We start from the raw sequence: 12,118 nt of genomic DNA on the forward strand, positions 1-12,118 counted from the left end.
TACATTTCCCATTTACATGGTGAGCATTAAGGGGAAGGCACCTGGTCTTTACCTGTCTGTACAATGCCAGACACATGACAACTGACAACAATGTAAACAGCAAATCATTTTTCTGGGGAAAGAATTTTGCTGATTTGTAACAGGAAAGCAGGATCAAGTCTGAAGGAGGTGAGTGAAGTTAGCCATAAGAGTTTTAGAAAAGTTTGGTGCTCTCTTTTTCACCAGTCTTTTTGTTGGTAGTGGTGATGTCTTTTTAGGTCTCTGACATAAGGACTTGTCTACACAAAAATTGCACCTATTTACCTATACTAGTATAAAGGTGCTTATATCTGTACAGTTCATTCTTATTCATAGATTCACAGGTTCCATCTAGTCTGATCTCCTACATAAAACACAGGCTAGAGAACTTCCCCAAAATAATACCTAGAGCAGAGCTTTTAGAAAAACATTCCATTTTGATTTTAAAATTCCCAGTGATGGTAGATCCACCACAATCCTTGGTAAGTTGTTCCAATGGTTAATTAGTCTCACCATTAAAAATTTACATCTTATTTCCAGAATGAATTTGTCTAGCTTCAACTTCCAGCATCTACATCACGTTATACCTTTCTCTGCTACATTGCAGAGCCCATTATTCAGTATTTGTTCCCCACATAGGTACTTGTAGACTGTAATCAAGTCACCCCTTAACCTTCTCTACATTCAAGGGAGTAATTACACCAGAATAAAGCATCTTTATACCAGCATAACTGCATCCCCTCTAGGATCTTGGACCAATTTAACTATTTTGGTAGAAAGTCACCCATCTAAGCAAAATAGTTAAGTTGGTACAAAACCTGTGTGTAGACCAGTCCTAAGCCTAGGATTATTTCTGCTTCAGCTGAAGTGAGATAAAGAATGAAGGGCTGTCTTCACCACTGGCAAAAAGGTTGAAACATTACAATACAGGACCAATAGCAGAGGAATTATAGCAGTGAATCAGAGTAGAGAAATTTTCTTATTCATATGATGAATAGTGAGAAATAACCTACAATAATAATGCAAATCATTGTATTCTGACAGGCTAATAACAGCAGTCAGAGTGCAGGGCAATTGCAATTCTACAGTTACTGAAAACTAACACTGATTATGCAAATGATGTTCCAAGCGTAGGACTTTTTATAGATCAACTCTACATTTCTTCTCTCTGAGTGGTCAAGACTATCAATAATGATCAATTTATAATGGCATAAATGATCAAATCAGCCGCTCTTCAGCTTTCCAATAGGACAAGACACTTGTTCACAGCTGTGCTGGACTGCAAATTGTCGTCAGCAGTGTTAAGGCAGTTTAGCTTCCCAAATGCATGGAATATCTAACAGTCAGATGTGATGAACAACTGGTAAAACACCGAGGTCACTGTTAAGGTTCTGTATCAGAGTGCACAATTGATTAAGCTGATATATTGCTTTTTGATAGCTGTTGGAGACCGGAGTGAAAGGTTTAGGGAGCGTGATATCGGTAGTGTTGAATGAAATACGAAGGTGGGAAAAAATGCCTGAACTTCTTATTTCCATTCCTTTCAGGTTTGGACGGATGACATGTGTCCTGCCACAAGGTTCACTGCCACTAAACAGGTTTGGTTTGCTAGTATGGGCATAAGCACACAGCTTTTCCAGTCAGTAGCAATCCAGCTGCTCCAGGCCTGCCTCTCATACCCCTCATCAAGAATGGAGGAAAAAAATATTGCAGATGAGTTGCTAGGTCACTGAAGGAGGGTGCCTGCAGCTCAGCTATCCAGTAAGTACAGTTTAAAGTTCCCAAACATCTATCACTGAGTATAAAGATATTTATCAGAATACAGCATGTCAATACGATCAACTGATTTGTTTGGGAAGAGTGTAAGATGAGGACATTGCAGACTGGCTTCCAACTGTGGGGTTAACCAGATGATACAAATGTCAACAGTAAAACGAGCATTTCACTCATAGGTGCCGACTCCATGGATGCTCCAGGGCTGGAGTACCCACGGGAAAAAATTAGTGGGTAATCAGCACCCACTGGAAGCCCTCCTCCCCCACAGCCCCACTCATCAGCACCTCCCACCCGCTGCGGATCAGCTGTTTGGCAGCATGCAGGAGAGCGCTGGGAGGGAGGAGGAGAAGTGAGGGAGGGACGCGCTTGGGAGAGGGAGAGGGGCAGGAAGAGGCGGGGCATGGCCTTGGGGAAGGGGTGGAGTGGAGGCGGGGCCTGGGGTGGAGCATGGGTCAAGCACCCCTGGGGAAAATGGAATGTCGGCGCGTATGATTTCACTGTAAGTTACAACTCCATTACTTTACACCGACATACTGTACACTTCACTTACCCCTCTGGCTGCCCTGCAGGGATCTCCTTGGGCTTCTCAAGTTGTGGGGTTAACTTGGATGCAGAATGATCTTGAGCTGTCTCATCTCTCACACAGACCTTTTCCTTCTCTGTTGTTTCACTGTGATGCTCATGGTGTTCCTCCTGCTCACTGCGCCACTCCTGGCCATCCTTCTGATAGCTGCCAGAGCTGTGACAGGAATGATTGGATTCCCCTTCCCGGTGTTCATCCTCTTGCTCAGACCCCTGGGCACTTTCATGGTAATGGTCAAGCTCACTCAGGTGAGAGCTTCCCTGACTGACGTTACATGAGGAGCCATACCTGCTACTTCCAGCAGGACTGGGAGGGAGTAAGAGATAAATAAGTCAAAAGGCAGTGGCAAGGAGGAAACATGCAACAAACAGCAAGTTTAGTGACTAACAATCTGCACAGAATCTATAAGACACTACATTTAGTGCAAAGCTTGGCTATATTCTGGCTTGCTAGATGTGTATAATCAACTCACAGTATCTAACCATTGTAATCCCTGAACTAATGTAAATTACATCAGAAATTGGGCATAAACCTACTGTAGGTACTATAGCAATAGAGACAGAAATGCAGTGCCTATTGGTATGCTAACCAAATTGTAACAGTAATCATACCAGCACTATACTATTGCCCTATTCTAAAGAAATTCAGCCAGGGTTAACAATGAAGGTATTCTAATCAACACAGAAGAGTAGAAATGTGTGCGTGGGAATCCGAAAGGAAGATCGCTCATCTTCCACTATTTTAAATGCTCTTTACTTCCGCCTCATTAATTGTACTGCTGCCAGAATCTGTGACCAGAAAGATGGATCCTTCTTAGCAGAAGGAGCGCATATATCTTAATCCTACTGAACTCTTTAGAAAGCAATGATTCCATATAAAAACCACACGTAAAAATTAGGACATTTTGGGATGGAAATTTCACATGCAGAGTCAGGAAATTCCATTTTAAGATTTCCTTCAGAAACCATTACTAAAACATTTTACTTGTGTATATATGTATAATACTTTCTGTCACCTAATACGGAGGGATAATGTTTTGACCTTAATGTGCACGAGCAATGAATCAGTTACAGTCACTTTGGGAACAGATTTTGATTCATGAATGATGGTCATTTGGAATTAATGCACCATGTGTAATTCTCACATATGCTACATTTTTTAATTGCATTTGGTGCTGGATTGGCAGCCCTGGAGTCTGATTTCCTCTGTTCATAGTATAGTTAACAATAGGGACATATGGGAGAGCAAGCTTCCCTTTCACTGCCCACCAATGGGAGTTCAGCAAATCTCCACCATGTGTGAGACTGAGACAATTATAATTTAGAATATACACAGGACAAAATAGAGGTTCGTGAACTACTGCAAACCTTACTCAGTAGCATCCTACATTGCTTGAAGTATGCAGATTGTGTAGAGATTTTAATGACTCACAACCTTACAGTTTAACCTGTAATACCTTCATTGCCACCTTTGGAAATACTAAAAAGCCTGAAAAATTGGAAAACATTCTAAATATTTCTGTAATAATTATTACAATGGCAAATCAAGCTTCAACAATTTAAAGGCCAAACATCTATTTTATAAATAACAATTCTCTGGGCACAGCACAGTATTATCTAGTGTTACAAATGTTTTTTTCAGTGAATATAATCACTAAACAAGTAAGCAAAACCATTCTGTACTTTTATCACGCAAAGAATTAAGTTGTGAAAGGCTACTGAAAGCAACACTCAAAACAACTCATTCACTGAGACAGAACACAAAAGGAGCACGAGTAAGCTAATTACATTCTTACAAAACACACAGGAGAGCAGAGGAAGTTGAGAAAAATGATACAAGGACTTAGTGTTTAATCTACTGACTACACAACAGTATTTGCTAATGTGAACTACGAGTAATGCTACAAACAATTGATCATAAATAGGGATAAGACTAAATTATGCACAGTAACACAAAGTTTGATATCTACTGGTAGAGAGCACTTGCATTATAAATGGACAATTGCTTGATACCATTTATTATGCTGCTTTTGTAACTGGCCTTTTCTTATTTGATGGTTCCGTGCTATTCAGATCTGCTGCCTGTGATCTAGGATGAAGCGCTACTGTGTCAGGACAAGAAACAAGATCTTCCTGTTCAGACTCAACCTGCTGACGTGGTAACTCTCCTGGTGGCTCTTCCACGGAAGGAGGACGAGACAGTTTATTGGAAATTGTGCTTTGTTGATCTTCAGATTCTTCGGCAACTCTGTCTTTTAACTTTTTGCTGGACACATCAATATTGCTGATTCCGGACGCTTCTTCGGAAAGTTCACCATTCACCACGTCAGGCTGCTCAGTAGACAAACTTGATTCAGTATTTGGATCATCTAGTTGATTAGACACAGCAGATTTTGAATTCTCATCGGCACTGACTGTTCCCAGCACCTTTACATCTGGTTCTGACAAAAGCTGTGGCAGCACATCCGGTTCCCTTTTGACAGAGGTCTCTTTGTTGTCTTTTTGCCAAGGAAATGAAAAATCTAGCTTCTTGCCAAACACTGCCCCTTGAACACTATCTGTCTTACTCACTTTTTCTTCATTACCTCCTTCAAACAGAGTTGAAGAAAACTTCTTAAAACTGGACATGAGGCCTGGCTCTGCTGCAATTTTACTTGCAGAAGATGGCTGTTGTGAGAAGAAGGACCCAAACAGCTTTCCACCCTCCGCAGAAGACGAGATGAAGCTGAATTTTGACAAAGCAGATATACTTGGCATTTCAAACACAGGTTTACTACTATTTGCATCTAGAGGAACATTTGTTGGTTCACACTGTTTATTCAAATCATATTTGGGGCTAGTTGCTCCTGTAGTCGTTTCATTCATTGTTAAATGTTCTGTCAGCTCTGCAGGAACATTTGGTTCCATTTCAAGGGTCCGATTCACATCTGGCTGGTAGGCATTAATATCTGCCTGATCCCCTGGAGTGACTACTCCTGTTTCAAGAGTAGTACTCAGATCTGACTGGCACAAATTTACATCTGCCTCATCAATTAGAGCTCTGGGTTCCAGTTCAAGTACACTATTAAGGTCAATCTGGGAGAAGTTAACATCCACCTCAGTGGCAACTTCTTCTGTTGGTTCTTCTGTTACATGTGTAGTGCCCACATCTAAGTGACACAAATCGAGAGATGTCTGGTCAGTTATTATTGTCTGTTCTGTACCGATTGCACTGTCCAAATCTGAATGGCACAAGTCATCATTCCCCAACTCTACAGAGGGCTGTAAATTAGCATTCAATTGAAGTACTTCAGGCACTTGATCTTCACATGAAACCAACATTTCTGAAGCATTTAGCTGAGACTTCTCTTGACTGGTTTCAAGTCTTTGATTTTCTCCAATATCTATTTGCATACTAGAATCTTTTGTGGAGTTCTCTTCTGAGTCTGATGGGCAAGTTTCCTTCAGAGAATTGCTGGTCTTTATTTCAAACACTTCGGCTGCGGATATTTCTTCTAGCTTTTTGGAATCTTTTATAGGAATTGACCCTATGGTGTCTTTTCCACAATTGCTTTCTTGAGGTTTGGCAATGGGTTTCAGACAAACCTCCTCTTTTGATGTTTCTTTTGCACCTTTAAAAATGCCAAAAACATCATTTGTGAAAGTTGGAGATGGCCCACTTGGGAGAGAAGAGAGACCAAAAAAGGAGGGGCTTTTCTTTTGAGCACTAGGAGCGGCTGGAGTTTGAGAGTGGGAGAACAAGCCAGATAAAGTTCTAGGAGATTTCACTTTTGTCATGAAGCTTGAAAATATTTCCACTGAAGAATCCAGTACTGATTTGTCATTCTCTGGTTCCTTGGGTGTGTTTTGCAAATGAGATGTTTCTGGCATTTTTGAGAAAGACTTTGACTCTTGTGCCTGTTTTAATCTAAGTCCAGAGGTAGGCTCAGGTAATTTGTGCCCAGGTAATTTATGCTTGGGTACATTCAATTTTTCTTCTGAGATTACCTCCTTTGATACACTGTTGGTAACATTTAAGTCATTTAAATTTGTGAAATTGTTTTTTTCATCTGAAACTGAACTGCCACCCCCGTTTCCAGAAGTTTGTCCTTTTGAACATGAATACTCTTCCTTAGCTGAGGAAGGTGTAATATACTCTTCCTTTCCTGTGCTGTCTGGGAGATGTTCTTTTGGCTCCTGAAACCCTGGAGAAAAGGACTCACTGTCCTCTTGTAACTTAGAAACTTCAAGGCAAGGATCGGAAGAAACTGGCTCTGTTGTGGCATTCCTGTCAACCTGTGAAGGCTTTTTTACACCGCTCTCTTTGCTTACTTCAGCAACGCTTTCTACTAACCGCTCTTCTATGGGAACATTTAATTCATTTGCATTGCTGGGGAAGTTGTTCAAAGTCTCTTGTTTGAGAACCACTGGCTCCACAATACCAGGAGCCTCTTTTTTACTGTCTAACCCCGATTGTCTGGTAACTCTGATACTAGAGTCAACAGAAACGCTTTGCTTCATAAATGGCTTAGAGTTTGCTTGCTGAGCATGTTTTGCAATGTTTTCCTTCTCTGGAGGAGTTTGTGGTTTTTCATCCAAAAAAGATGTCAGACTGAAGAAACTAAAGCTGGAACTACTTTGAGGCACGTTTTTCTTGACTGTCGGACCAGTCAAAAAGAAGGAGGGAAGCTTAAATAGCCCTTCTGTTTCCAGCTGCTCAGCATTAGGAAGATTAGCAGCAGATGCTGAAGATGTAGGGGTCTCTGGTCCACTAAAGAATGAGAATATGCTCCTGCCGAGTGGTTGTGCTGGCTGTGATTTTGAAGCAGTGGCATTTGAAGAACTGAAAGGCAAACTAAACCCTGACTCTCTAGATGTCTGATCTGGCATGACACTCGTAAGATTATCTCCTTGTTGCTTTGGCATAACCACTGATGCACTACTGTGTTGCACTGGGGGCTCTCTCAACTGACCGATTCTGGGACCTGTGTGTACTGGCTTGTTCAATGCATTTCCAGAGTTTTTGCGATCGTTGTTCTCTTCTACCTTTCTGCTTGGTTGCTCCATTTGTATACTATGACTAGGCGAGGTCTGCTTGTTCAGAGCCTCTGTTCTAATCTCTCCAACAATGGCAGAAGAAAGGGACTGCATGCTACTATGCTGGCTGCCTGCCTTTTCAAATTTCTCTCTGAACTCAACTGGAACTCTATCGGTTTTTGGTAGAACAGTGGCATTTGCCAATTGTTGAGAAGAGACTGCATCTCCTTTGAAGATATCCCCCAGGGAACCAAACAATGATGAAATACCTGAAGTCTCCTTTCTCTCCTGAAGGGTTTTATCATTTTCTGCCAGATTTGATGGCTGCGGCCCTTTGTTCACCTGTGTTTTAAAGAAATCAAAAAATCCAGAACCCTGATTTTTTTCAGCTGTTGAACTTGCAGAAGAATCTTCTCCTAAACTAAAGAGTTTCAAAGCACTTTTAAATAAAGTTTCCTCTGGCTCTGTGGACGACTGGTTCTGATTTGGCTGAGGTTTCTTGTGCTCCTCACCACTTACTTGGGGTCCAAGATGACTTGAAACTGGACTTGTCTTAATGGTCTTATCTGCTCTATTTGCCTTGCTATCAGGAATAGTTTGGCTTAGTTGAGAAGATGATTTTGTTAATCCTTGTTCTTTCATATGGATGTTTTTCATCTGAGTAAATTCATGCTTTTCGTTTCTAATAGATTGTAGTTTATGAAATTCTGTTGCACCATTTCTCCCTAATTCAGGCTCAGTGGGAGTCTTTTGCCCAGTTTGTGTATCATCCCCTAATTTTGATGTTAATGACAGAACATCATTATTATTATGTCCAGATAATTTTGACTGTGTACCTGTTGTCTTCATGGTAGAATCCTCCAAAAACTCATTAATGTCAGAACCTGAAGCCTTTCCAATTAAGCCACCCAAAGCAGAAAATAAAGATGTGACTTTGTTCACTGTTTTTTTATCTTCTGCAGTCTTTTTGAATTCTGTCCAACTGTCAGCAGATGCAGAAGGTTCATCTGTTTTATGAGAGGACTGAAACAGATGGAAGCCAAAAAATCCTAATGATCCACTCTCAGAAGTTGTTATAGGGATGGTTTTGTCTGATTGCTTGATGTCAAACTCTTTATTTAACGTCCAACTAGAAGTCACTTTGGAATGTGTTCTAAGATCAAGGGTTAGTGGAGGTTCTTCTGAATAATACCCACTTTCCTTTTCAGGCCTAAAATCTACTTTGAGTTTTTGAAGTTTATAACCTGAAAAATCTAATGGCTGCTCTCTTTGGTAATAAATAGACTCTTCAAACATTTGTGAAAAGGTCTCCAAATTCATGTTCATTAGCTGATCACTTCTTTGCAAAGCTACAGACAAATCAAGAGGCTTATTTATAAGGTAATTATCTAGCTGCTCCTCTTCAGCAAACCACAATAGTTCATCTTCACTGCCAAGAGGGACTTTGAAACCACAAACAGCAATGTTATCTTCCAACACTGCCCTTGGAATTGAATCCATCTGAAAGTTATAGCTCCAATATTCTTGATGCGAGTACATTTCAGGTGCACATACATAGACATACTGTCCTGTCGGATCAGTGAGCAGTGAATAGACATACTGACCATCACTGTACATGTAGTGTCCACAATCACCATCTTCTGATGGCCACCATACACCATGCTCAAGCAGCGTCAGCCAGTGCTCGTACTCCTGACTGTACGTTGAATACACAAAACTTTCATCCATACTTATAGACTCTTGGTCAATTAAAGTCCACATAGTTCCATCACAACCAGATGAGTAGCTTAAGTCCATAGGCAACTCTTCTAATGAGCAGCTGTAGTCTGTTTCAAAAGGTGTAAGATTACTGCCATTTCCATTGAGAGAACTAGTTGCCCGCATGTCATTTGCTTCTAAACCGACTTCTTGAAACACTAACTGATCAAAGGATTCATATGACATTCCACTTAAATCTATACTCTGTCTGTCACAATTTGCATTTATTCTCCAGTCGATAACATTTGCATTTCCATCCTTTTTACATAGATTCATTACTGTGTCATTTGACACAGGCCAGTCCAAAAACTCAGTAGGTACATCAAAGTTCTGGTTTAAGACATAATTAACTGGCTGTTTTACTTCCAGAGCGTCTGCAGAAAATTCTCCCGTGTCATACTCCCATTCAAAGCTAGAATGACTTCTTGTTTCTTCAAAAGTTGGATACTGCTCCGATATGTTATGGGCTTTACCATCCAACAAAGAAAAGTTAAGAAATTCATTGGATCCTTCATTTAAGAGAGTATGATACATTTTAAATTCTATATCTTGGTTAGGGACTTGCCTGCCAATTACAGATTTCCCAGATAAGTCTTGTACCCTCTGTTGAGAACACAGCTCATTCTGAGATGCAGAGCGCCCATAGTAGGGAATATGGTGTTCCTCTGTTTTGTTTACTATTACGTTGGGTAAATGATCACTAGTTTTGGAAGATTCCATCACTTTTGTGTCATGCAGTTTCTCTTTTGGTCTGAATATGAAACTTTTCAAAAAGCTGGAAGTTTCTTGTTTTTCCTTAGGGATTCCTTCAGCATCAGAAGTTATGTCTGAACCACTGGATTTTTTTTTTAAGTTAGACTCCTCACTTCTATCAAAAAACTTCATGAGGCCTAGTGAATTTGATTTCATCTCATCTTGCTTACAGTCAGACACATCTTCACTTGAAGAAAATTTAAATATCCCAGAAAATAACCCAGGTGAACTGTTTTTCTGGTCGTCCCTTTCATTTTTAACATACATCTCTTGCCTATTGGGAATATTTTCAGAAGAAGAAAACCAAAAACGTCCCGAAAGCAAACCTTGTTGTGTGTTTTTCTTCTTTGTATCATCCATGCTTTTAAGGTCTCTCTCTCCACCAGAAGACATGGATTTTAAGTCTGTTGTGTTTAGTCCTGCTGTCGTCATATCCTGTTTTATATTTCTACTTTTTTCCTGACCATTCACAGATCCACACTTTGTATGTGTAACTTTAAAGGTGGCCGAGGGACTTTTTTGATTTCTATTTTCTTGTGCACATGTACTGTTTTCCTTATGAGTGTTTTTTATTCTTATAGGTTCCTCTTTATGATTTGGTATATTTGGAACTGAAGTAGACTTTAATGAGCAAAATTTGGCATTTCCTGAATAACTACTTTTGTGTTCATCTTTAACCGCTGAAGTTATGTCACTAAAACTCTGACTGCTTTGATTTTTTGAGGCTACCAGGTTTTCTGCAGAAGCAAATTTAAACAAAGAAGGAAAGATGCTTCCTTTCTCTTTTGTATTCTGCAGCTTGTCTGAAAAACCAAAACCACTAAAAAAAGGAATCTGTAGTTTACCAGTAAATGGGAAGGAATGTTCATTTGTGGAACTGTTTTGTCTTATATCATCTTCAGATCTGTGGCCTTTTGAGAGTCCAGATGAGGCTTCTTTTTGCACAGATTCAGCAGAAGGAAGCAATAACTGGCTGAAGGATTTTTTGAGCGGACTGAAAAACTTATCAGATGTTATACCTTGCTCTGGAGGTTGTGAATGAACCTCCACTTTACTTCCACTTTGCTTGTTTTCCAATTCATTATCTGGACACTGATTTCCTGAAATGTTTATGCACTCTTCTACAATTATGTCAGGCTGATATCCTACATGATGAAAATCTGAAGACTTCTGTGGCCCACCCTCCTGCTTGGGTACTACTAGACCCTCAAAATTGGCTTTCAAGCTAAAGGAACTGAGTGAGTTTGTAAGTTTACCAAAGATTGAGGATACAGAATTGCTGCTTGTGTTAACTTCTGCCTCACTTTTAGTTTCATTTTGATTAGTTTCAGAAACAACACTGGTGATTGTGTTCTCTTCAGAGGATTTCTCACTTTTGTTTGTCTCAGAAGCACTTATAAGAGGTCTTTCTTCCTTGGTTTGCTCATCTTTTATGATTACTTTTTTTGGTACTTCTTTTTCAGAGAAGATTTTTAAAGGATTAAACATACCTAAAACTGAATTCATAACTGAATTTTGATTCTGGGGTGAAGGCTGCTGGCTCGTGGTGTTGTTTTCTGATGACTCCTGAAGACAAGGAGCTGTAAAAGTTATATCCTCTCTCTTAGTGGCTTCTGTGCTACTGAAGTTTGCATCAGGCACCCCTTTGTCACTGCTTGTCTGGGATGGTAATAATGAATGTATGGAAACTTTTATATCAGCCTTACTTTCCACTTTCACTTCCGGGGCTACATGCTCAGATTTAGGTTTACTAGAGTATCTCTTTGAGATTCCACCCTCTGATTGGCTTAGAGTTTCTGGTTTCTCTGGTGCTGAAGACACAAGCTTTTCAACAGAGGTTGTGAAGTGCTTTGTACTTGAGCCTATCTTCTCAGTGAAAGAACCAAATAAGGAATTTACTGTGTTCTTTACACCTGACAAGTCTGGGAGAGATTCAGATTTGCCTTTGCTGTTCTCTTTGTGCTCCATTATAGCAGGTTTTGCCTGATTAGGGTGTACATATTTCTCCGTTGAATTATCAGCATTATCCCGCATGAGTGACGCACACTCAGAATTTGTCGCTTTTGGGAGAGTACCAAATTTGCTAATCTCTTCCTCCTTTTCAGCCAAGTATTCAGATACAGTTTCTACCAGACACTGTAGTTCATCCAGCGCATCAACATATTCCTCACTTGGCTCCTCAACTGGAGAAAGCGTCAAGTTTTGCACTGGATTG

At 40.2% G+C, this 12,118-nt stretch overlaps 1 protein-coding gene and 1 long non-coding RNA gene across 5 annotated transcripts in view; one reads left to right on the forward strand and one right to left on the reverse strand.

Moving 5' to 3' along the window:
- UNC13B (unc-13 homolog B) overlaps positions 1–12,118 on the reverse strand; it is a 400,249-nt gene that overhangs the window by 222,546 nt on the left and 165,585 nt on the right. For all 4 annotated transcript variants that reach the window (XM_074952218.1, XM_074952216.1, XM_074952217.1 and 1 more), the window contains one exon: positions 2,345–2,683. In XM_074952218.1, coding sequence (XP_074808319.1) covers positions 2,345–2,683 — 339 coding nt within the window. The remainder of the gene's footprint in view (positions 1–2,344; positions 2,684–12,118) is intronic.
- LOC141987148 (uncharacterized) overlaps positions 1–12,118 on the forward strand; it is a 50,253-nt gene that overhangs the window by 28,124 nt on the left and 10,011 nt on the right. The window contains exon 2 of the long non-coding RNA XR_012639452.1: positions 1,566–1,779. This is a non-coding gene — a long non-coding RNA (uncharacterized LOC141987148). The remainder of the gene's footprint in view (positions 1–1,565; positions 1,780–12,118) is intronic.

Source organism: Natator depressus, chromosome 5, assembly GCF_965152275.1.
Source record: "Natator depressus isolate rNatDep1 chromosome 5, rNatDep2.hap1, whole genome shotgun sequence".
Taxonomy (NCBI): Eukaryota; Metazoa; Chordata; order Testudines; family Cheloniidae; genus Natator; species Natator depressus.